General features: G+C 37.2%; 3 protein-coding genes and 1 pseudogene across 6 annotated transcripts in view; 3 read left to right on the forward strand and 1 right to left on the reverse strand.

Annotated features, from left to right (window-relative positions):
- The window catches only part of LOC124407495 (moesin/ezrin/radixin homolog 1), a 34856-nt gene extending 27193 nt beyond the window's left edge, over positions 1 to 7663 (reverse strand). Inside the window, exons 1-2 of one of the 2 annotated variants that reach the window (XM_046883680.1) lie at positions 7403 to 7663; positions 4671 to 4727 (exon numbers count right to left, since the gene is read on the reverse strand). In XM_046883680.1, coding sequence (XP_046739636.1) covers positions 4671 to 4682 — 12 coding nt within the window. In that variant the 5' untranslated portion in view covers positions 4683 to 4727; positions 7403 to 7663. Of the gene's footprint in view, positions 1 to 554; positions 742 to 4670; positions 4728 to 7402 lie in introns of those variants that run through there. The other variant, XM_046883679.1, reaches the window with a different exon arrangement.
- A 2224-nt stretch (positions 7664 to 9887) lies between these two features.
- Positions 9888 to 14897, forward strand: LOC124407002 (deoxyribonuclease-2-alpha). Of its 2 annotated transcripts, XM_046882767.1 has the most exons (8): positions 9888 to 10393; positions 11024 to 11263; positions 12344 to 12521; positions 12823 to 13327; positions 13726 to 13828; positions 13922 to 14060; positions 14229 to 14335; positions 14748 to 14897. In XM_046882767.1, the coding sequence occupies exons 2-8, from the start codon at positions 11154 to 11156 to the stop codon at positions 14752 to 14754; spliced, it is 1149 nt and encodes a 382-aa protein (XP_046738723.1). In that variant the 5' UTR covers positions 9888 to 10393; positions 11024 to 11153; the 3' UTR covers positions 14755 to 14897. The 2 variants fall into 2 exon arrangements, with proteins under 2 accessions (XP_046738723.1, XP_046738722.1); XM_046882766.1 differs by having other exon boundaries at positions 14229 to 14897.
- A 1070-nt stretch (positions 14898 to 15967) lies between these two features.
- Positions 15968 to 19694, forward strand: LOC124407088 (zinc finger protein 2 homolog). 2 transcript variants are annotated; one of them, XM_046882909.1, is made up of 2 exons: positions 15968 to 16180; positions 16512 to 19694. In XM_046882909.1, exons 1-2 carry the CDS (start codon positions 16025 to 16027, stop codon positions 18336 to 18338), a joined length of 1983 nt encoding a protein of 660 aa, XP_046738865.1. In that variant the 5' UTR covers positions 15968 to 16024; the 3' UTR covers positions 18339 to 19694. The 2 variants fall into 2 exon arrangements, with proteins under 2 accessions (XP_046738865.1, XP_046738864.1); XM_046882908.1 differs by having other exon boundaries at positions 16042 to 16316.
- A 176-nt stretch (positions 19695 to 19870) lies between these two features.
- LOC124407493 lies at positions 19871 to 22101 on the forward strand (annotated as a pseudogene).
- The last annotated feature ends 4450 nt before the right edge of the window (positions 22102 to 26551 follow it).

Genomic DNA, 26551 nt, shown 5'->3' on the forward strand with positions numbered 1-26551 from the left:
TGCATTATACTGATTTTCTCACGCAGGAATTCTTTCTTTTTTTTTTTATACCTGTTTCATGATGCGTGGTACCGACAATAAACTTCTAGTTCGATAATGACAATCGCGGATTCGTGGATATCGAATTTCATTTTTTCCCACATCAATACTTGAATCTTTTGAAAGAGTTGGAAAAGTAAATTGAAATAATTTCGGAGTAAAATTCACATGTAGAATATTGTAATTCGAAAGAATTGTCGTTTAATTTTTTTCCCGAACTATTGGAGAAAAAAAAAAGTTAAACACGAGTATAATGATCGATTCGATAATTCCCTGTGCAAACAAAACTGAATAATTATGTACAGTTCGCCTTATACAATCGTTAGAAACAAGTGCCATTAATTGTGCTCCAAATAACGACGCTCGTTTGTTTAACAATGAGACATTAATTGCGTGTAACGGACGAATGCAAAATCTAATTTCAAAGTTTAGCGTACAGTACAAAGTAATCGAATAATGGATTCAATTTTTTTTTTCTTTCATATATGTATGTATAAAATTTCGTCGAATCGTACCATTTTAGCACCGGCCACCATTGTAGACGAGATCCCGAAGGAGAATCAGACGGATCGACGACGCTACGCCTCAGGTTTAAAAACGAGGGGTGAAAATTTGAAGAAACCGATATCCGTCGATTGCCAGATGTTATAATTATCCAGGGATGCACGAGCCGGTTGAAATAATCCGCACAAAAAACCGAACAACCACTCTTATTCAAACACTCTCGCTTTTACTTCCTCCTCCGGCTCGTTTTCCTTCTTTCGAAAAAAGAAGAAAAAGAAGAAGAAAAAAAAAAATAAAATAAAGACCCTGAACCGCGGAATTCACCCCACACACTTAACAAACCCCGCGACAACGATAAGATTCGAAAAAACTATTTGAAAAGTGAAACAGCAGAGCGAGCAAAGGCTTGATCAATCGAGCAGATGAAGTGAACACAAACTGCGCTCAACTTCTCGCCGTTCGAACAACGCGAAGAAAGAAGACGTTGGTCACGTGACGACGCCGGTTAACCGCCGGCTCTTTTTTCACCCGATTGAAGTGGGGATAAGACTGATGCAGGTTGGCCAATCCCCTCGGCCGTCGACGTTAGTTTGGTTTGTTCGTTGAGAACGGCGAGCGCCCCTTGAATTTTATTATGGAGAGAAACGACGAGGTACAAGATGCATACCTACCCCATCTCGGAAGATAAGAAAGGGGATCTAAAATGCCGACGTGATTAGTTTCAAGTTCCGAATTTGATGCGATGATCAACTTTGCGTCAACTTTTGCAATTGCTTTCTAAAGCACGCGCCACCTGTTTGAGTTTGCTGTATTCTTTGATTCTTGTTTAATGTTCCTTTTTTTTTCATTATGTTGACGATACTGTCACGGTTGATTATTTTTTAATTCCAATTATTAGAACTTGACCGCGGTCGGAACGTTAAGGCACAATTTAGTTTCAGTTCAGTACAATTGAAGTGGAATTTTTTTTTTACAATAGATGCAACTCCTAAAACTTATCCTTGGACGACTTTCCAAGATTATGAGGTTGAAGTTGTAAACGTTAACCTAACGATGCATCCGTGCGAAAAATAGTTTGAAATTTCGCCAACTTAGAATACCGTATCCAAATTGTATTTCTAAAATTGCAAAATGGTGATGTTTTCGTTTCTTTCTTGATGATGAAACTGTAATTAGAATTGGAATTATTTTCCGCAGGCATTACTTTTTTTTTTTTTTTTTTTTTTTTTTTTTTTTTTTTTTTTTTTTTGCGTACGAAAGTGACGGTGCTAAAAATCAAAATTTAAATTTAGGAAGTTAATGCTCTTCTCATCTTGTGACATAATATTTTATGAAAAAATTCATCGTTCCAGTAACGTTACGAACTTTAATAATCGCATAACGGCATCAGCTATCTCGACTATTTTCCAGCGTTTAAATTCTATTACCAGATATATTTCAAAAAACTCTTTTTTAATCTATCTCTAAAAGTTTAATTAACGAAGCTTTTATGTTTCCAATTGACTCAATCCATTATTCTAAGTCAAACATATCAATCTGAATAAACATCCCTGCATCACAAGTAAAAATATTCTTATATATAAACAAGAAAAGAAAAAGAATATAATGATTCGAATTCAATGTCAAAATCTAGCTCCCAGATTCTAGAAACTGTTAAAAATCACGTCATGGGTATTACTACACGCCGATATGTATAATACTTATATCCTGCCACGTTAAAAAAAAAAAAAAAAAAAAAAAAAAAAAAATAGCTGTGTATACGCGAGATCAGTTATCGTCATATATGTATATTATTATGCTCATTCATGACTCTCCCGTGCATTGTGTGTAGGTCTGATATGTGAATCATTCGTACCATACGAGCGGAATAAGGTGTCATCGTTAAATGCGGCATATAGTCTTGAAAAGGAAACAGGTGAAGTTATAAAAAAAATTGTCAAAGAACAATTTGTAGAAAATTAAATTTATTTTATATAAATATATTATTTATAACTTCAACTGCTTTGTTGATGAGTACGCAAATATAACAATTTTTAAAAAAATTGGACTTTCGAGACCGACACCGATGAGACGGGTTCAAGTACAAAAAAAATGTTAGTGGGTACTTTCAAAGAGTCACTAATATACTACAAATTCTGACTAATCGCAATGAAATACCATGAAATCAAACGGAGCTATGTTAATTTAAATTAAAAAAAATCATGAATTACACGTTATTTAAATGGGAAATATACATCGATCGAGAGGAACCACTTAAAATTAAAATTAAGGGCTCAAATTTTCAGGGGATTCTTTTTTCGATAAAAGGAACAAAATTTTTATGTGTCACCCTAATGTATACATACATATCCTTATTCGAAATTAAGTATAAATGTATTTATTATACTTATAGACACAACGCATCCATAATGCGAGTTAGCCTGGCGTTATGACATTACAGATCTGATATAATATGTACGACAAAGTTAAGTTGCAAAATTTCTATTTCAAACTATTGAATTATCTAATCTCAACCAATCAAGCTACCGGGCAATAAACTGACGGCGGTCTCTGTTCTCTTAGTGTATATACATATGCAAACTACGTGTACGTAAGTAAATGGTGGTAACAACATTTGCGAAAGTCACAATGTTGCCCAGCTTTGAAACTTATCATTCAAACACGCCTACAACGAGCGAGCGAAAAGGCAAACGAAGCGATAAGGCTTGGAAGGAATTCGTAATAAAAAAAAAAAAACAAAAAAAAAAAAAACCATTCAACGTGCGGATACAATCCAATCATCATTTCCAAAGAATTCCGATGAGATTCCTTCGCTTCGTGGTCGGTGGTGAAATGACGAATTCTGAGTCACTTGCCGATAATTATGTATTATAATATAAATATAAGTCGTTTCACGCGGAAGGTAAATTGATTATTGATCCAACAATTAACAATCGCGTGGAAACTTTGGAACAAATTCATTATTTACCGTTAATTATAGCATACTCGATTACATTAGGCATTATACGAGTTTGATAAATCTACTTATAATTAATTTCATCAAAGAAGAAGAAGAACGGGTGTCGTCAACTCGACGATATCTTATCTCAGGCAAAACGTCATGTGCTGTAAAGTCAAACCGCCCGCATTTGCCTTCAAAACTGTATCTCGCACCTCAGAAAGTTTAATATACGTCTTACAGTAATATTTATGCATATTTTTTATTTATTCAATATTATCGTCATCGTCCAAGCGGATGATGAATTTTCCCATTGCTATAAATACGAGATAACTTGAAACAGAATTTACTAAAACGATACCTATTATAAATATCTGCAGAATTCAGCAGAATTCAGTTACCGATGCGGTATGAAGATAAAATGCGTTGATTCAACATTTGCGAACATCGACAGAGATTGAAAATCAATGATGCCGATCAGTTAAGTAGGTGAGAAAAAAATCTTCTTTATATGATAAAAAAAGATTCGCTTCGATCAATTTCCTCGTCGCTTCTTTTATGTGTGACTATACATATTATCATATAGAACCGATTGGACAGGATATGAAAACTCGATTACAAACCTGTGCGCAATAAGGTTTCAAGGCTTGACATCTTGCCGGTGTAGAAAGAAAAAAAAAAAAAGTATAATACGTATTAATTAATTAATTACTGCCCCTTAAGAAGAATGGAAAAGGAACTTTTTTTCTATAGTATAATTATAATTCTTCAGGCGAAATAAAAAAAAAAAAAACACAAGCCTTGTCTAAATGGTATTATAAAAAAAATTTGTATCACAATTAGTAAAGCTGACGTTTCGTCTACATATATATTTTCTCCGGTATCCTGTTGCAATCAAACTTTCGTTACACCCAGAGCATAGAAATGCACCGACAGAAAAAACAATTGATTCTAAAACCGAAATGGAAATTAGAAGATTGATCGTATGATCGTCCTTGTCCCGGTATAGATAACGAGATTATTCAATAATTAGTGTGAGGAAGAAAACCGTCGTCGAGGTGATATTACAGTGCGATAAAATGGCCTAATTCTATTACCCTGAAGACCTAACATTAATAATAATAATAACAACAATGGCAAAGAGTAACGGACGCGTTATCTAGTCTCCGTTATTCTACCACACACTTACCGACTTCGGCATCTTGGCAGCTGTGCTGGGCTCGTTCTAGGCAGTGAAACTGTCAGCCTGAAACAGATAAAGTATTAGCACTGTTATACAGAGTTACATCACAGACTGGATAACAAACATAGTCGAACAACAATCACGCGGCAGGCAAGTACAGGTTGACGATGCCCGATGCACGAGAAGAAATAATTACCGATGAACCTCAGGGATCAAATAAAGCATCGGAATCAGCTCGCACGCGATACAAATTTCAGTTATGTTCCGCTCGGTTCGTCCCTGTGCACGGAATGACTCTTCACTATTGAACGTCAATCTCATTGTCGGACATTCCGAGCGATTCGCAACGTGTTTACTTCCCTTTAATTTTTTTTTTTTTTTTTTTTTTTTTTTATCTCATACGTATGAATCCTATAGTTTTACCGTGTTCTCATCTCGCTCATTTTCAAACTATAAAATTGGATCATGCCTAAGATGATATTCGACGTAGATTGTTAAGGTGATGTGTGGCCGAAGATAAGCCGGTGACTTTTTGCTGCTGCATTGATGGATTGGTTAATTCCGAAAATGGAAGATTTATGGAAGAACATGATTTGCTGTTAAGAAGTTCTGTGCAATCATGAAATTTGAAACATCTATCTCTCCATGCGATCGATAATTTTTGGGTCGGAGTATTTTATTGTTTTCTGTTTCCTTCCCCCCCCCCCCCCCCTCTCCCCCCCGCAAGGGATTAGGCATGTCTTTTAAGATAACAGGTATAAAGCGACTGAATAATGACGATTACTTGGGATTGTAGTATTAAAAATTTTTCCTGGGAATTATACCGAACGAAATAATTCGGTCACTGTGCTGCGCCGCATCTTCTCGGAACTGTTCGAACGAGTCGTCGTCGTCGTCGTCGTCGTTTTGAATTGTATAAATGCAAATCCGTGTGACCGAGATCCAAGGTATATATTATATATATATAGCGGGAAGACGAAGGCCCCTTCGTACGTGTCTCGACGGTTTATCTGTGCCCCAGTGGCGTTCAGTGAACCGGGTTTCAACGTGCGTACATATATGCAAGTAGGTACATTTCCTCGATTACACATTTCGAAAACTCTTTTCGTACCATTCGTCGCTAGCGCGCGTTAGAATCCTCGATTTCCTCTCTCTAATCGTTAAGACTACATGCAAACGATACACACGCATTAAACACTAGCAGGCGCGGTTCTTACCGACCAACCGGTATTCATCAGGTGTGCTCGTTCCTTCTCTCTAAAACACGATGAAAAACCCGTTGTATTTGCAAATCCAATTACTTAAAAACAGCGTGATTTTTTATCTCGGTTTCCTTGCTTCAACGTTACTAACTCCAATAATCCTTCCGTAAAAGTATTTCTTTAAAAATACGTAATTCTCCAAATAAATAACACGACATGTGTGTCCTCAGGATCTATTTTTGAAATCACGATCATAGGTACAGACCCTTGGATTGATACCGGCACGTTCAAGGCCACCGGTATAGTCTGCTGCCACTTGTTTAACATCGGAAACGGACGCCATCGTTGATCTCGAATGTATCAAATTCAATCTAATTGCAAGGAGCAGTTAAAACACGGCAGAGGCTCTTCTCCTATGGCCACATAAGTACCTTATACGTAGTTTACTTACGTTTCGAAGGTTTCGAACCAACAGATATAACATGTATATATAACCGTCTCCGGCACTATTTTTTTCCACACAATATCAGTGATAAACGGCTCTCGCGAATGTGGGGGGGGGGGGGGGGGTTAGCCTACGCTTTTGGCACAGGTGTGTGTAGCACAGGCTCTCGGATCACCTATCTACAGCAGCAGGTAAGCTTTCAGCGGCCAAAAGGTCACGGGATATGAATCACGACATTAGATGATGAAGAAAAAGCAAACGCGGCTCAGTTCGGATCAATGAAGGCGAAATAGAGAGGAGGAAGAGAACTGCACGGATTGGAGAAGCTACGGCGATGTTATACCTACGTGATCGAAGTATCAATTAGTTCCCGTAGGATTTGAGCGAGTAGAAAACCACCTCGGAATACAGCGTTATGCCTTTTTAGGTCATCGACTGCCGATGAAATCGGACCTGAATAAGTATCGCCGGTGGGCAAAATTGACCGCGGGACGTTTCTGATCCTCGACCGAGAGTCACGGAAACTAGTGAAACGACTCGACTGCGTGTGATTTGCAAATACTGCGAGAGGAGGTACGTAGGCGAGCCGTTAATAAAGGGGTTTCGTATTTACACTGGCATGAGTAACGCTGGGTAATGCCTACATTGCACCTGCGAATGGATGTTCGGCAAAAATTAACTTGCTTTTGGATTCGCGCGCGAAGCCGTCGGCGACGGTGTTTAATAAAAAATCTTGAATAATTTTTAGGGAAAGGAATATTGATGTCGAATTATATTTCACCCAACATGCCGCTCTTTCGACCAGGAATTTGCATATTTCTGTAATAAGCAGGCGGGCAGGTTTGTAGGGAGGTGCAAGTTCCAATCTTGCTGTAAGAAGGCGAAGAAATTCAGTCGTTGATGATAATTACGAGAATACTTATTTCCCAGCATTTGTATCGTGCGCGATTCGGACATTCGCGAGGGTCTGATGATCATTCAAACCTCGGATAGAACAACCGGTATCGGGATAATCGGCGGTGAAATACGGCCAGTGAGACGTCTATTAACACTGTCTCAGTAATATTAATGTAAAATATGATTATACTCACTTTGAATTTACCGATATAAAATATCTCTCCAATCCTTAACACCACATTAACTGGGGTTAGAGGCACACACTTTTCCCGGGACAAACCCGTGCAATCCACACCCAAAAAAAAAACCGTCACGTTGAGCAAATACTGACACCTCACTGATAATATGGCCGCCGCCCGCCTCTGAGGTGGGGTGTTAGCACCGTTCACGAACTCTGGTGGCCTTTCGACGAACTAAATTGACGCTTACGAACATAGATGGGCGTCGGACCTCTTCGATCGCAACCGAACTACCGACTAACTATTAGTGACGGATCCACCTTACGGGACTTCATGGAACTATTTCTTATGAATTTTCACTTAAGGCCCCGCTGACCTGGCATGTCATATATATATTTCGTGATGTCAGAAGCGGGGAAATTGGGTGAAAACGCCTATACGAATCCTGCGATAACGAGAGTATGAATCTTACTCGGAAATATTTTAAATCGTAGCTTGAATAATAGTGTACGTGTGAATCTCAGTCACTGCTCAGGCAAATCGCTGATAATGTTTATAATAAAGAATGATGAAGTGAATAAAATCACGCGACAACAAACATGGCCGATCGGAGCTACCGCATGTTGAATATTCACTGATTGCACTGTTCCACAATTTCTTTCACCCTCGCCAGGGAGATTCACACGTACAAAAGGACACACGTTATCCGGGAAAACTTATACTATCAGTTATTTTTTTGTAAACATGGCTCGATTCGTATACGCGTTTTTCATGTGACAGCAGCCCGTTTATGGTCCACAAGAAGTATGTTTCGATCTGTAACTGACATCATTGGTTGGATCTAACAGAACAAGCCAATGAAATCAGCGGCCTTAGTTCACCGTTCAACGTTCAAGGCGCTGCACGTATTTATGACGTCACGATTTGATATTTTCAAGCCAGGTCAGCGGCACCTTAAGAAGCGTTTAGAAAGTAAAACCTCCGGGCACTTGCTCTTGAGTTGATTCATCAACCATATTCTATTAAAGAGTACCAGCCAGAAAGTAAAGAAGGGAGGAGACCGAACTCGGCTTGTGAAAGTGGGCCATTCCTTTGACGGAGTTCCGAATGCCACGCTGCGAGTACCGCTGTCAGGATTACCACTATCGAAATTGGTCGCACGTTTTTGTTAGTTGGGAATAAGCGTTGAGGAAAAATTTTAATACGGTACCTCTGGACACACTTTTGTGATCGGTACTCTGCAAGTAAGTGGATCTGACAATAAAAAACCGTGTTAGTGATCCGGTAGCTTCTTTATCGGTGGAAGCCGTTTAACATGCAATCTCAAAGACACACAAAACCCCGTTAGAATAACTGTAGATATAAAGGATGTCTAGGATAAACGTTATCAACAGTTTTCAATCACGAAATAGGAAAACTTCCTGCAACCGCCAAAGGGTCACGAATATTGACTTTTATTGGCGAAAACTTACTTATCTCTGCAATTTTTACCAGCACTGATCGGACGTTTCACCCACTTCACCCTCCAAATTAAAATATATTTTCTCCGGCTGGATTTTCACGGGTAGCAAAATGCTACCGCAATATTTTACTACAGACACAGAGAACTTATTCCATGACTTTAGTTGCCGTGACAAAAGTAACAAAAAATGCAATACCTAATCAACTATTTTGACTAGCTATAAAGTTAGACGATCGAATTCAGATACTTTGTGAATTACGTGGCAAGACGGAAATAACCTGATAAATCCGACACGGAATTGGTTAATGATGTTAAAATTACAATATAGACTGACATTTTGATTGAGTTGACGTTAATTGAAGAAACTGTCATGCAAAGAGTTTTTCGAGATTCCATTTTTGAAAAATTCAATTCAAACAATACAGAGTGTCATATGGGAAGACTACCTGAGTTGAGTATAGGTAGCATAGGCGCAGAGTGATCCCATTGTAAGCCCTAATTCCTATGTCCATATTGTAAGCCCGGAAAGCGTCATTATTCCTAGAGCCTTGTATTGCGCCAGCTGCGCCTGATCGTCGAAAGCTGCGAATATATTCAAATTTTTCAATTTTAGACAATTGTCAGGGCAAGTTGTATATGTTTTCTAAGTAAACAGTGTAAACCCCGAAGTAATACTTAGAAGAAGAGTAGAAGACTTGTCAACAGGTGGCGACACAAGGAGGTTCCAATAACATGGCGGCTTCCGGACTTCAATAAGGAGTAGGGAGCAGAATTTTGCGTCGATCGGCTATCCAATTAGTATATATAGGTATATACAGAAAATATACAGCAGAATTCGGCGTTACTTGTAACCACGGAGTGGAATACAGCGGCAATATTCTTCAGTATATAGCTCCATACTCTTAGGTTCAAACCAACCATGGATTTCGGAATTCTAATTACTCTAAACGTGATATATATAATAGATTAGTTCGATAATTGGTATCTGTCTGTTCTATTTACCCGGCGCTGCATGAATTTTTAAACTGTGAAATATATGCGCAGTAAGGATCTTGAGCTGCTCATAGTGGAATTACCGCACCGAGGCAATGAAAATTCCTGTGTTGCCAACGCCATTTGCGAATGGACTGCAGCCATAATTCTTCATTCATTGCTGGTACCGCTGGTACTGCCACTTGCCAGTCGTCTCGTTTCTCTGTCACGCTACCGGCTCGTCGGTTAGATCTGTCTCTTTGTCCTTCAAAGAATTTTGTTGCCTACCATAATTTAATCGCGACAGGTTTAATTTTATTTAACAATCGACTCCAAAATATCTATACACTTTGTCTATTCGGTTTAATCGCATACCGGACTACGTTACGAGAGTGACTTAATATCAGCGATAAATTCGGAGATGCAAACATTAGCAATTAAAATGATGACCCATCGACTAGAGTGACGCGATCAGTGTTTTGAGATATTAGAATACGTATATCTCATGTTATCCCGCGTGTCTAATGGAATGAGGTCGTGAGCAGCAAACAGAAACATTTTGATGACAAAAGGTCGTATAATTTTTTATCACTGTACTAAGTTTAATAAAATAATCAAACTTGAGAACACATAGATACATCATTCAAATAAGCAATTCGAAAAGTTAAAGGTAAAAGGTCGTATGTAACCGGATATCTTTTCTCATTAAGCAATATTTAATTTTAGGAAAACATTTTTAAAAAAAGTCCAATAAAAACGAGAAAGAACAAACTTTTTAGTACAGAGAAAACAGTGCAACATCGTAAATTCATTTCAGGATTCTCCTGTGGAGTGTGCTTTACCTTCGGCTGTACAATTTTAAATGTGACGATGCAAAAATTATTCTGTATTGAAAATATTTCTGTAAACTGTCGAAATTATCCTCCTATTTTGTACAACTTGTACTCTTAATAATAACGTATGCTTTCTTGAAGCTTTAATTATATTTGATCGTTTTATAATTACTTATAATATTGTTCTTAACATCTTCATCTACTTGCCTAGGCCTAGTAATTATTAGCTTATCGCGAGACAAAATATTCTCACTCTCAAAATTAGCTTATAATGCCTAGCTAATTGGGATATCAGACCTTGTATTATACATATACGTGCTATCATCGTGCCCATTTATGCTTATACCACAATATCCTGTAACTTTTCAGATATAGTCGCACCGAAGCGGCTAACGACAACACGTTAATCTGCGACGGTAGTTAGCAGTGTGTTTCAGTAATTATCGAACCAAAATTGTTTCTGTCAGGTCATTCTTCTCTGAAAACGTAAGGCATCGATATGTTGATGCGAGCGTGCGTCGTGTTCTCCGTTTTTTTTGTCAGCAAACTTTTAGTCGGAGTAAACACACAGTTGCAATGTAAGGATGAAAGGGATCTGCCAGTGGACTGGTAAGTGACTCACAATATATTATTTGCTTTGTGCTTGATGCGTTGTTCACTCTTGAATTCATAAGCCAATCGTATGATACATACGTACTTGCATCATAAAGTCTATAATGTATTTCTCTCGGCCTTTGACGTATAATGCATGATATTCCACTGCAGCATACTTGCGTACGAACATTTTTTTTTAACTTCAATAGTAGTATTCAGCTACAGATTTTAGAGACAAGGCGATATAACTGGATAAATTTCATCCAAGATGGACTAATAGTGTTGCGCAATTCTATCAATTATTAAAAAAGTGCGCACTGAATGCACATTTCCTAGTTTTCACGCACTGAAAAGGCTAGAAAACTAATGACAACTGCACTTACAAATAGTGCGCACTTTGGGTGTAAGTCGAATCCGCCATAAGTGAACGATCACAGGCACGTCGAAAATATTTTCAAATAATTTCAAATTTCTTAGCCTCACAGTTTACTCTTGGGTTTACGCGAAACAAGTTGATTCATTTTTCTACAGAGTTTTGCCCTGCAGTTTTTAGCACTTCGCGTGAAAAAATGAAGTAACGCGTTTTCTGTCTAAAATTTTTTATATCTCTCCGAATATTAATAATTCAACTTGCAAAAAAAGTGCTCACTTAGCGCATTCTTCCTAGTTTTTAATCAATGTTCAGAGAAGAAGACTAAGAAAGGTATGAGATGAATTCATCATGCCAGTACGTACTTTTGCTGTAAGTGGAATTTACCATCGTTTCATGCGTTTCAGTGCCACCCACAACTTCATGGATATTCCACTCTGAAAATATGAGATTCTTACAGATAAAAATTTCTAGTTTTACGATCAAATTACTTAAACAATTTTTTCATTTGCGGATGCTTAAAAAAACCATTTCAATGAGAAAACACGGTTGATGCTGAAGACCTATCCAAAATTAGATTTTAACTATCTATGATCAAATATAAATTGGTTAAAATATATCTCAGTTCGGAGAATGAACATTTTTACATTTATGGATATAACATGTATATGATGTTGATTTATTTTATAAATCTTATGCTTCACATATGGTGTACAATATTTCAGGTTTGTTATGTACAAACTTCCCAAAATATCGCAAAGTAGCAACGATTTGATAAGAAAAGGTGTGGCATATGTTTATATGACGAGTAATACGATAAATGATGGGTGGAAATTATCAAAAAAATCAATCGGTTTGGAATCCTCGATTCCTGGTCGAACTTTAGCACCTTTGTATCAACAAGTAAGTATTTGCATTTACGATCCTTAGTCAAACTCATGTATTAATTAAAAATGTTTAAACAAATCCGACGTCATTTGCCATTTTAACTCAATATTTGCAAATGTAACATTTGAAGTATCATTATAATTAACAAGATAATGATCCCTCACGAATATAGAAGGCGGTACCAAAATTATATACAATATTCTATGCAATTATTATACGAATAAGAATTAGTAAACCATTTGATCTCTGCAAATTGCGAAAATACTACAAAACGGGTAGGTAAAGTTGAAATTAACATTTTGTTTATAATCATTAGAACGATTCAATTCTTTGGACTTTATACAACGACCACGCTCCCAATAAGGCTGCTGTGGCAAAGTATGGGCATTCCAAGGGTGTAGTGATAGCAGACACCCACCAAGGTTTCTGGTTGGTTCACAGTGTGCCTCAATATCCACCAGCACCCGATCATGGCACGGAGCCTCCACTAAGAGCTCGCAAAGAAAGATTTGTGAATGCAAAATCACTCTCAGATCAAGGTTACAGCTATCCTAAAACTGGAGAACTGTACGGACAAAGCTTCTTGTGCATTTCTGTAGATAAAGATCAGTTTGATATTATCGGCCTGCAGTTGATGTACAATGAAATTATTACATACAAGAATAATTTGCCAAAAAGCCTTACTCAGCAGTACCCAGTTTTGACAAAAGCAGCTAACAAGATTCGCATCAACAATGCTCCGTACAACTCTAAAACATCAATTCAGTCTTTGAGTGGAACTGAATTTATATCATTTGCCAAAAGCGACAAATGGGAAAAGGGTAAAGGATGTTTTATTCTCAGCTTCAAAGTTTTTTTCCGTAGGAATTTCAGATTTACTTCATCAATACTTTTTTGACAAAAATTGTTAGCTATCGGATGGTGATAATTTTAATTCTAAATATCATTAGTGGCTTCGTGTGATCGAAAAACAATAAGAATTACACCAGTTCAACTTCTCCTTTACAACAAAACAAAACGATCTACTAATTCATGATACGAACAACTTCTTATTATTAATATGAAACTCAATAACCAGGATTTCAATGGCACTCTTTGAATCATTCAATAACTTGGATATTTACTGTCCTTCTACGGACTTTTATACCTATGTATACACTGCTACAAAACAGTACAGTGTAGTTAGTCTTCAGAACTTTAAATTTATATGTAATCGCAGACCTGTATGATGAATTCGTCGCACCGCAACTTGGAGCAGATCTTTTGGCTGAGACATGGCTACATGGTCCTGGCAGATTGCCATCAGATTGTAGTGGTGCGAAGTAAGTTTTGGTACATACTTATTAGATACATACAGTTTATAAACGTATTCATTTTATGAACTTACAACACAAAATTGTGGCCGATTATTTCAGAGTAATGAACGTCAAGTCTATTAATTTTCCCGAGGCAAATGTGATGTTTCCATCATCAAACGATCATTCGAAATGGGCTGTATCTAATAGTGCTAATAAAAATCACAACTGGGTATGCATAGGAGACATTAACAGAGCTGTGAGTATTCTCAACGCATATTTTCTGATTCTTACACTTGTCACTGAATTTCTTCTTTCTGTTCTTTCTTCTATCAGGAAAGCGCTTCCTCATAATGATTTCTATTTTTGTGGCATTACAATAAGTGATGAATGATACTTGATTTTAATAAAATTGTTTACATTTCAGAGTACTCAATTGGAGCGAGGGGGTGGCACGGTGTGCTTGAATTCACAGGATTTATGGACAAGTTATCGTCATATTGTAAACGATGTGGAAGCATGTCCCAAAAAATGGTCTCGTTTCTAGAATTGGATATCTAACTCAGTTTAAAAAATAGATATAACTTTTACTTGCAGTATTGCCTCTGAATAAGGCCGCTTGAAAGCGTTAAAAAAAACATTATTCTTGGAAATTACTTGGTCTATCAGTAACTCGAGCACGACTCGACTCCGCCGGCTTGACCTCTGAATAGAACTACGTGTCTCTTTACATAAGTAATTGTTCAAACACTCGTAAACAGAAATATATAGTGATGGAAGCACTCGAGCAAGGATTGGGAGGAATGGCCCTATTCAGATACGCTATATTCAGAGGGAATACTGTGTTTAATTTACTAAATCTACCTCTTGCCAAATTCAGTAAAAAATGCATGTATCATAGGGTCATTAATGATTGAATTTGGAGTTGGACCATATTATTTTTCAGGTTGTAGGCGAGTCTCAAATCAGTACAAAACTTTTCATATAAAGAGTAAGTCAATAACACAATTTGTGTCTAGACAACAGTATTCGAGATTAGTATATATAACGATTGAATATTATTTTTCCGTTCTTGCATTGGAGAAATAAACATCATGAGTCAACTTGAGTAACATTTGATGTGTTTTGTTTACTACTTGCTTTTGTTTTTCTTGTCCTCGTTTGCATGTTTGGCTCTCAAACCAAAGGTTTGGCTTCTGACACCATTGTGTCACAATATGCCAAAGCAACTTAACAACACGTGATTACCGCTACAACGAAAGAAGATATCTTTCGTATCATGGTGTTATCGGGTTCCATCGGGCCGTCCAGCGGTTCTTCTTGTTCTTCTTTTTCCTTCTGACTATTCCCCTTGTCCAACGGTTCAGAATGAAACAAATGGGGATTCGTTTTTGTCAAACTTTGCCCAGGGGGCAGCATCATAGTTCATTCTATGTCGGGCAAATATTTAATATTAGAAATAATACTTGTGTTATCGAACAACACGGATAAAAATGAATAACCGATTTTATTTAGTTTGTACAATCATTGAATGGGAAAGGATAACTCAGCTATATATTTACCTGTATAATAATTTTCTTTTTTTTCAACAAATACATCCTTCGCAAAGTAGCTAGAACATAACCTCAACGCAACCTCGAAGATTTCGAAGACCAAAAATTTGTATTTATGGTATTTTTCGATAGGAATCGGCGTTTCCCATCTCTTGGAAAAGTGAAAGTTGCATTACCTCTACAAAAAGGCACAGAAATGTTAATTTCTAATTTTCAAAAAGCACCATTTGAATATTGGCGCTTGACAAAACTTGCTAATATGCTGCTTTCAAGCGGATGAGTTTGGCAACACGGATCCTCATTGTCACGCTGTTCGGTACAAGTTACCGTTGGCTGTAGACTAAAATCAAAAATCTTCAGTCAATGAAGTTACCAACAATTCAAAGAGTAACCAGTAAGTACGCAAATCGTAATGCCGATAAACTGAAATACCGACATCGGTGATCTGTCCTTTTCTATCTCACGCTGTAAACGAAGATGAAAACGTAGAGTTACCGACGATACCATCTGTTCGAAGTATTCTTTTACCGGACTACCAAATTGCTAAAAGTACCGACAAGTACTTCGCTCATTACGCGCTTTGAACTGGCATGTAAAATTATCGAACGGTGGCTTCCTTCGTTCAGCATAGAGTATGTAGAACGTAGATACCTTTAGTTTTCCACATATTATGGCGACGAGAGAAGGGTTCAATCAAGAATTCAGTGAAATATGCAGACTTTGCTTGAAGCAGGAGGATGTTATGGAATCAATTTTCCAAACGATTGATGGGGAAGACACAGAATTTTCACTCGCTCAAAGAATTTCTACCATTGCACGGGTGCAGGTGGGTGTGGCCACGTTCACTTCATCGAGCAAACGCATCTTATTGCGAGCTGCACGCGCCCGCGGGATGCGTTTGTGCTAAAAACGAAAGGCACTTTACATCATATTTAATTGATCGGATTTACGTACAAGCGTATGTAAATACTAATGACATTAATGCATCTGTACTTAATAAGAGTCAGGATTAGCAGTAAAATATTAGTCCCCATTAAATTAATTCTAGCAATGTACAAAACTTGTCGTTTTTTTGGAGGTTATCTCATCTAAAATGCGATTACGTAGGTACAACTGAGCCAACTTATGCACGAGTAAGAAATTGATGCATTTCTCAGGTTCACGAAGATGATGGATTACCCACGCTCATTTGTGGCACATGTCGTCACCAGGTCGAGAAATCCTACAACTTTCGCCTGCTCGTCGAAATCTCTGATCGCACACTACGCAACTGTTTGGAGGGACCTCAGGTCGAGACTTCGGAACAGATGATCAAGCAAGAACTATCTGATCCAAATGTAGATTCTGCAGATGAGGAAAACGTCGGTCTGGAGCATTTTTTTTTAGACACCAATTTAACCGAATCTGACATAGATCCAAGAGCAATTAACGTTATTCTAGTACAGTCTGAAGATGGCACTAGAGTATTAAATATATGCAGTATCAACGATTCTCAAGATACTGAGAATTTGGAAGGGACGGCATCTGTTAAAAATGAGTATTCAGTAAGCTCGGAACAAGAAGAAGATGCTACGATGTTCCAAGTCTTGGAACAGGATGAAAGAAGATCAGAGCCAAACGATTTAGAAGATAATCAACAGTTAACGAGCCCTAAAAAAATCTATCTTCAAGATTTAGAACCTCAGCTGCAATCAGTCCACCCTTGCAACAAATGTGATAAATTTTTTTCAACTGACGAAGATTTGGATACTCATTTCACAATTGGACATGAAGATGATAATGAATATCTCGACACATCAGATATTGAAATCAGATGCCAATTGTGTTTTGATGCGTTTGAGTCATTGGAAGATCTGAAAAATCATGTTATTGAACATTTCGCCAACGGCAGAAGACTGAGTACCGTTAAATCAGAGACATATATTCCTAGTGCAGGAGAAGAAATGTGCGACGTCATTGAAACAATTACTGACAACGATTCTGATTATGTATTGGGAGTACCAAAGAGTGAGGAAGCAGAAGTAATAACACAGAATCATTATGGAAACAAGATTACAGGTCCCACTGTCGAAGATGGATTGATTGAAATCAGTATTGATAACATTAGTGAACATAGTTCTCAACCGAATAGTCATAAGGATGGTGATTCATTAGACGTAGAATTAGAGTTAGGCTTAGATAATAATACCGAATATCAGTCTGACATTTTTTATTGCGTTGGAGAGTACTTGCCTGACCTTGTAAAGGTACGATCTACCGGTAATTTTCCCTGTACACAATGTGATAAAACGTTTACGCAAAAGCATGAACAAACTTTACATCTAAGGAGACATCTCGGTGTTAAACCCTTTAAGTGTACTTCTTGCGATGAAACTTTCATAACAAATGCTTTGAGGAAAGAACATGAACGAGGCCACACTGGAGAAAAAGGGTTTGTCTGCGTGGTTTGTGGTAAAAGCTTTGTTAAAAAGTCTGAATTAAAATATCACGAAGGCGTTCATACTGATACTCCATCAACTTGTAATATTTGCAACAAAGAATTTACTAATGTACAATCTCTAAAAATGCACACAAAGCGACATATTTTAGGTAGTAGGTACGTTTGCGAGACATGTGGCAAAAGTTATTATACTAATTCTGAACTTGCCAGGCATGTACAGATGCATTCAGGCAAACGTGAATATCCTTGCCATCTCTGCGAAACTTCGTTCCTTTCACGTCCAGAATTGAATAGACATCTGCGATATCATATCGGAGAAAAAACATTTCGATGCAAAATTTGCTTCAAGTCTTATTTCGAGTCAGGTCATTTGAAAATACACGAAAGGGTGCATACAGGCGAAAAGCCTTACGTCTGTACAGTTTGCAATAAAGCTTTTGTAACCAAACCGAAATTAGTAAGGCACCAGAAAATTCATGCGAAAGAACAAATTATGAAATGTGATATCAATGATCAGCAACAAATAATGACTGAAGATACATGATCGAAAACAATCTCGTAATGAATCTTGCATATATATATATATATATACGCATATAATATTTTCTCATTGGAGGTAACTGACCGTTGAATCAAAAGCATGAAATTCATTTTAAACCGAAGAAGATTCAGTTAGTATAAACAAGGTGGCCATAGATCGGAAGAACCTATAAAATCTGGAAAAGTCGTGAAATTTTCAGAAGTACATGGAAGGACAACATCAATTGTGGTTAGAGAATGAAGAAAATACTAGTTGTTCTAATCTATAAAAGTTGAAATCATCCACTGATTCCGCTGTGGAATATGAGGAAAATGAACCACTCGAAAATTTAACGTTTAACGAGTTCTTACATAGTAATTTTGCAAAGTGGTGGATAATATGTAACTTTCATCGCAATTCTTCACACTTTTATGAAGCACTATTAGTGAAATGTTAATGAAAAGTTACAGGTGTTTGAGTTTTATTGCGACGTCATAATTCGGAATATACAATTGGGAATAACTTTGAGACTACATCTGAATACACTTTGCAATTAAATTTGAATGTTCACATATGGTAAAAGGTACAATTATTGATATACTGCGGATAATCTAAGTTGTTATTAATAAATTTCGAATCATGTTTTCACACGTAGGTTTGGCTGTCTCAATCCCTTCATCTTGTCAATAATTATAGGGATGCCATTAACTGAACTTCTTAGCCCATATCCGGAAAAAATTTGGAGAAGTACTTCGTTTTAAAGTACTGATTGTGAGTGGAAAGTATTAAAAAACCTTGAAAAGACAGAAATATTTTTTCTTGGTATTTGTGGCCACCGCCTAAATCGTCTGTGAAAGTATGTTTACAACGTATCTATAATTTAATCTCAGTATATTACTAATTATCAAACCGTGAGTTGATTATCATGCGAGTTTCCAAAGATATTGTACAATCGGCAGTAATTGCTCAATACTCATTATGTAAGTTTAATCTGTTAGGAGTGAGAATTGAATTTAAAAAAATCAAGTTTATTTTTTTGTTTTTTGCGTCGTATAGTTTTGGTGTAATTGAGATAAAGCTGAAACTAGTAACGTTATTGAATTTTCACGTTTCCGAAAAATCGTTATTTTGCAATCTCAGAAACGTGTGAAAAGTAGTAAACCATAATAAATTAAAGCCAAGCATATTCATATTTTGAAAACGACCACTTCAGTCACTATGTGAGATTGCAAAATAGTGATTTTTCCCCACAATGTTTCGTTACGTTAACGTTACTAACTGCGCCCTCATTAATTGAGTATTAATTTATTGACCAGGTGGGTTGATTTTGACCAATAAAATTTATCCCTAAATCAATATCTTTTTGAATGAGTGATGTAATGAATACCCATCGTTACGTGTATGTGTGCGTGTGAGTGTGTACAGCTAGCAAAAGATGCTATCATTGTACTATGTATGTACCCTATAAAATAAACAAATCTTCAGTAAAATACCAAAAATTAAAGTTAAATAACCTTCCAAATATTACATCGTGAAGTCGACTAATAGATAAAACAATGGTGAAAGGTGAAGAATAAGAAATATTCTGGGGTTAATGACCTAAGTGTATGAGCGTGGAAGGCAATTTCAGTGAAAATTGACGCAAATTCAAACAAAGCTATGACATTAATATGAAAGCATTAGAAAAAACAAATGTTGAATTGAAAATAAAAGTTGCCATGATTTTAAATTTAATTGTTGAAGATGTGCACGAGCTGTTGTAACATGTTTAATATAAGTGACACTGACAAACAGAATGAACAAAAAGTGATCGAACATTTCGAAGCTTACAGTGTTCCAAGACAAATGTTGTGTTTGAGAGACTTGTGTTTTACACAAGAGATCAAAAAGAGGGCGAAACGTTCGAGCAATTCTTAACAGACATTAAAAAATTGTCAAAAAACTATGAAATCCAAAATCTCACGGATCAAATTATCAAACATCGTATAGTACTAGAGATAAATGATGTAACATTACAAGAAAGATTTCTCCGAATTGATGAATTTGGACATGAAAAAACAGTTGATTATTTGGAAGTCACTGAAGCATCAAAAACTTGGGCAAAAAATTTGCAAGTTCAGTCTGTCAAACGTATAAAACCATACAAAAACAAAGGGGACAAAAAGAGCAAAGTTCCCGAGGGAGGTAAAAAGACTGACCAGTTCAACTGTGGAAGGCTTGCACAAAGACTTTGGCTTTGTCAGTGTCTTGTTTTCACAAAGAAGTATACAAGATCTGCGATTCTCAACAACTTTGCAGTATCCTGTCGCGTAAAGGATGTCAAGGAAATACAGGAATCTGAAGATATTGACTTTAAGACGCAGAACGACGGTGGAGGATATGCAAACAAGAGTCGTCCAGTCAATGGAAAGCCAGAACCCGTCTGTATCAGACAAGACCAAGATATGGAGGAAGACGAGGCAAGGTCAGAGGCGACTTTCCGCTAAATAGTGGAAAATTTTTCAAAGATCTAAGACTTCCAGCTATCTCCGTCTTACTACGTGCGTAATATTCCATGGAAGATTATGGTAATGCCTCGTACCAGCGGTACGCCAAAGTGCCAATCGCAGCGGTCCCTGGGCTTCTTCTTGCAATGAAATGGGAAAAGCGAATGAGCTTCATGTAGTTGCTATGCAGTCGCATAGCTCAGACTCCACTCCCACAAAGAGGGTTAGGAAGCTTCCAATAGAAAAATTCAACACGTATTCTACAGTAAAGACAATGGCTCGGAATTTAGCCACTTCATGACTTGGCAGGATGTACTTGAGGCGGACAGAGGCTAGATTAAGGATGACTCCATGACACTTGAAGTCCATGTCGTAGCAGATGAGACGCATGGTGTTAGCTGGGACAGTAAAAAAACACAAGGGATATGTCGGTCTGAAAAATCAGTGGGCAACTTGTTGTATAATTTCGCTTTTACAAACCTTATATTTTACTAATCAGTTACGTAAGGCGGTGTGTGTATAAGATGCCAACAGAAAGTGACGATTCAAGCAAGAGTGTGGCATTTAAGCTTTACAGATGATATTTGACGAACTTGGATTTTGTGATAAATCAGTTGCTACAAAAAAATTAACCAAAAATTTTGGACGGGAAATACATGACTCTTTATGCAACACGATGTAGGAGAATTTTTTAGAGTTCCTCTTGGATAAGTTAGAAAGTAAAATGAAAAGGACATGCGTTGAAGGGACAGTATCAAAATTATTCGAAGGAAAAATGATTCCGTTTATCAAATATAAGAATATAGACTATATCACATCAACCAGAGTGGAAATGTTTTATGACATTCAACTAAATTTCAACGGAAAAAATAATATCAACAAATCATCTTTCGGAGATTATGTAAGCATAGAAATTCTAGATGGTGATAACAATAAGTACGATGCTGATGAACATGGGTTACAGGATGCTGAAAAAAGAGTACTATTTTCATCTTTTCCATCTATTTTACACTTACACCTAATGCGTTTCCAATATGACTCAGTGACAGACTGCTCTTCCAAATTCAATGGTAGGTTCGAATTTTACAAACAAATCAACCTTCAGCTCTACCTTCAGTTCCAAGTATCAACAAGCGCAGATTACACACTGCACGCAGTTCTTGTCCAAAGTGGTGATAATCATGAGGGATTTACGTTATATTTATCAATCCGAAAGGAGATGGCAAGTGGTGCAAGTTTGACGATGAGTGGTGTCAAGGTGTACAAAGCAGGAGGCAATCGGCTATAACTGTGGAGGTTAGACAGACTTAAAAGTGGTCTTTTCGGTACTCCGCGCATGCGCATTTGCAGGCTGACTCGACCGTCATAGAAACGGGTACTTTGTGTACGGAAAACACGCATGGAAAAATGCATAAATCATGCTTCCGTTGTATAAAATTATTTTCCCTCAAACTTTTGTTTCTTACTGTGATATTTTTCGAGCATAAAGATGAATAAACTAAAAATCTGGCCATTGTGTCCATGGAAGCTCTTGACTCTCTCAATAAAATATAAAATTTTCAATCAAATCAGTTATGTCTGTTTCGGGATAGAGGGGAGGTATTTACAAGCAGCTGTCAATACGTTTCTATACCCACCCGAGATGTTGTTTCGGGTACCTTTCGGTCCGATCTCGTCATTGCTCTCGAGTCGAGGAATGGAGGATGTAGTAAGGATTCATGTAAGGAAGGTTTAATTGAATCTATAAATGCTTCATTGGAATATTAACGAATTTAGATTCATACCTGAACGAAGTGGATTGTTTGAATGTTGGAATTGAAGTGTATTTGATGGAGGATGGAATAGAAGTTCATTAGACGGATCTTGGAATTAAAGATGATTTGACGAAGGTTGGCATTGTAGTTGATTATACGATAGTTGGGGTTGAAGTGCGGCTGATATGAGACAAAGAGTGCGAGTGAAAGGTGCGAAAATCCAGAACAGTGGGGGGCATAATTAGCAGAGTAAGCCGGTAGCGAGCGGCGTGAGGCTGGATAGAATTAAGAGGACACGATGGAGACTATAGCGTTACTACAAGGAATGTCGAAGAGTTAGCAGGTAGAGGTAAGAGGTGGTCGAAGAAGATGGGAAAGACGTGTGCGGGAACGCTGACGTAACATGTCAATGATGAGAAAAAGTTGCTCCATTTGAGAAAGAAAATTTTTCTCGAAAACCAGTAACAACAACTCAATAACATATTAAATTTTTTTAATTAAATTGGTTATGTAAATCCTGAGTAATAAATTACTTTACTTTTTTTAATTGTTTATTTTTCAAAAACCAATAGGTTGAGGTCTGATACTTATAGGGTCGTAAAATTTTAATTAGGGTTGTGCGGGTTCCTAAAATCTCGAGGAAAAAAATTCGGGTTCGGGACGGGCTTTTATTGGATCGAGTTTATTGGTGATCCCGGAATGGATGGAAAACCCGGAATCTTCGGGAAACGCGGGATTTCATAAAATCCGAAATCTTCGGGAAATCAAGAATTTTTGAGAAACCGAAAACGTGAGTAACTTAACTTACCTAATATTTATAATACTGGACAAATATTAAATTCTAAATACTAATAGTAAATAGTATGTATATCTAAATGACATCAGTATTTTCAGTAAAAACTGTACCTTCCATTGAGAGATCTGGGAATCCCAAAAATGTCAACAAAATTAATATTGTCGTGAATCCCGACATTTTCATGAATTCCGATGTTCCCGGTAATCTCGAAAATTTCGGGAACCCAGCTTGAAACTAATAGATTTTTCCCGACCCAACCCGACCCGACCCAAAGAATTCTGATACCCGTACAGCCGTAATTTTATTAATACACATATGGAAATTTATTCTGCGACAGTTAATTTTTTCCCTAGCCAGTTACGTCGGCAATGAATTGCAATTCGAGAACTTCGACCCGTAGCGCGGCACCCGGAAAGTGTTAGGAAAAATTAGCTGTCGCACCATCAATTTCCGTAAGTGTACCCACTGATCCATAAAATATCATTCTAATATTCGCAAAAGGCATGTTTAACCTGCTTACCTCCCTATGGCCGTTATTTTATTAGTGTGTATCATTTTTTAGGTAATGTTAGATTATTAGAAAAATATTTGTCATAATATTGGTTCACTAAAACAAGCCTTAACATTTGAAAATCTGATTTGTCTCAAAGCCGAAGAAAAATAATGACACCTATATACCCGCCTGAAAAGGGGTGGAGGGGGGGGGGGGGGGGGGCTGAATACGCTCCTGGAATTGAACACATCTTCAGTAAAATACTAAAAATTAAAGATTAGTAACTCTTTAAACATTACAGGTTGAACGATTTTGCTATTTCTCTGAAAATTTTGCAGTCGGTCATGGGATTTTTCTGTGAGTAATTGCAATGTACAGAATTGAATGATGTACATATTGGGAAACGATCTATAGTATCGATTCGTGCAGCGAATTTTGAAACAAACCGTTATCCTTCGACCTTTCCTACATCGCTCCGCAGTTAATGGTAATAATTCTTAAATCCTTATTCTCATTTCTCGTTCGTTGATGAAATTATTTCAGTTGATATAACGCGTTGTTAGCTGTATTTAATAATATTGATTCAAATGGAATATGAATTTCCAACGTGGAGGAACATTTTCTGACCTAACTCAATCGACCTAGCGTACATGCGCAAGGCTTGCATAATTAGATTTGGTTCCTCGGAAAAGACCTCATTAGAGTAACTGTAATTAATTTGCGAGTAAATTTTAAATAAGCAAGCGTCAAACACATTTGTCCTCGAATAATCAGTTTAATTTGTTGAAACTCAAAAACGATTATAAAAACTCAATCACTATCGATACTCTAACCACGCATAACTGAACAATTATAGAAAACGTGCATCCTATCAACATCCAAAAAAATGGATAACACTAATCGTTTGTCAAAATATCACGCAAAAGTACGCGGACTTGTCGATGAATTATAGTCGCTGTTACAAAAAAGAAATAACTGAAAGCATTATTTTAGTGAAAATGATATTTGTGATTTTTTTGCAAAGAGACGGATTAATAATTTTCTATTTGAATTGGGTAAAAACTTCTTTACACTTACGTTTAACTATACCTACCATATAGTACAGTAACTTGAATAAATGCAGCCGTGCAGTGTAGCTATACAGCATCTCCTTAATTTTATTTCTCGACTACAAAGCACGTTCTCTCGTTGTAAGTATTGCTGGAGTTTATTTCCTGCAGTAGAAATGCATATAAAAATGAAATATTTTCTTGACTCAGTTCTTGGCCATTCTTTACACCGGCTTTTCACCTACCGGCTTTGGTACATACGTACCTATATAAACTATATACTTAACGTTCGTAGGGAGTGCTAAGTAAGTAGAGGTACGTCTAACTCGGTTGGGTTCGTTGGGCGGCTTCAAGGAGGTCGAGGTGAAAGAAGTAAGGGGTTGGGGGAGAAAGACTGCAATTAGTCAACGGAAAGTGGGAGCGGAATTTCATCTTGCTGGGATTCAGGTAAATACTATAATTTATCTTTTTGCCGCTAGAGGCTGCCGCTGTACGTACTACTGATAACCATTGACGAGAATGTTGCAACATGGAAGACACGTACTGAAGCTGTCTTTCCTTCGGGTTTTTGGTGAAAAGCGAGTTATGGGATCTTTATCTTTAGCAACTTGTGTCCAATGGAATTTTTGCACTTGCCTGATATAAGATTAGTGGATGAACATAAACCCCAAATGAGGAACTGTGCGAGGTTCAGCTTTCGACTCTCACAATGAGTCTGCTTATGTGCAAGTCTGGCATTCAGATGTTTTTATTTACTTGCGATGCATCGATTGAATGAATTTCGATTTTTCGGACACCCAGTATATCAAGCTGGTGATATCGTACCGCCTTTTTAGTGGATAAGTATCGTGTGAGAGGATTTTCCAGGCTTGAAATTTATTGGATTGAACACAGAGAGCGAACATTCGATATCTACCGTCCACTCGACTACAGCTAGAAGTTTCGTCGGGTTTATTTTTACTGCTGTTCTTTTGCGTTTAAAGAAACTTTAGTTGAACGACAATAATCCTTGGTTTTTGGGAAGTACAAGTTTCACACTTACGTCCAAAGCTTGAAATTCAAGTACGTTACATATAAGTGGCTACTGTAGTAGTATGACACAATTATGAGCACAAGAATCGAAAGGTAAGATGGAAGTTAAGTTGCATGCATTCCTTAGACTTCTGTATAATTAATTCTCTGTCATCTTACAGGAGTCAGCGATCTAGTAATTAATATTCCAATACTCGCTGCTTAGAGCAAGTCAGCTGTTCAATCGCTGGGATTTGTCATCTGTTTAATCGTTCATTCAATACCATTTTCATCATAACTCAATTGGGTTAAGGACATACTTACCAACACTTGTCGGGTGTCTAATTAACACAGAGAACCTGCCTTATTGTTGGAATAAGACCGTCCGCGCCCTCCAATCAAAGGGGGGAATTCAAGCATGTTGTATTTATCTACAACCCTCCCGAGTTTTGATGGATACATTCTAAAATACATTGGTATAATGTATGCCGATATGTATACATTAGGGTGTCCGTTATTTCCCAAGTTGGCTTTTTTTTTGCTGCCGCCCTCTAAAGTTTTAGTTTTTGCCCTAAAAACAAAATATCATGGCAAAAGAAGCTCTTAATTTTCATTTTAAATCGTGCCACAATCATGTTACGTTTCCCA

The sequence above is a fragment of the Diprion similis genome, chromosome 6 (assembly GCF_021155765.1).
Source record: "Diprion similis isolate iyDipSimi1 chromosome 6, iyDipSimi1.1, whole genome shotgun sequence".
NCBI classification, from domain to species: domain Eukaryota; kingdom Metazoa; phylum Arthropoda; class Insecta; order Hymenoptera; family Diprionidae; genus Diprion; species Diprion similis.

Bases quoted from the DNA above. Each gene is read 5' to 3' on its own strand.
- LOC124407002 (XM_046882766.1), top strand. From the start codon at position 11,154: ATGTTGATGCGAGCGTGCGTCGTGTTCTCCGTTTTTTTTGTCAGCAAA. The intron at 13,829-13,921 runs GTAAGTTTTGGT...CGATTATTTCAG, and splicing joins TCAGATTGTAGTGGTGCGAA to AGTAATGAACGTCAAGTCTA. The intron at 14,061-14,228 runs GTGAGTATTCTC...TTTACATTTCAG, and splicing joins TAGGAGACATTAACAGAGCT to AGTACTCAATTGGAGCGAGG.
- LOC124407088 (XM_046882908.1), top strand. From the start codon at position 16,092: ATGTTATGGAATCAATTTTCCAAACGATTGATGGGGAAGACACAGAAT. The intron at 16,317-16,511 runs GTAAATACTAAT...TGCATTTCTCAG, and splicing joins GGATTTACGTACAAGCGTAT to GTTCACGAAGATGATGGATT.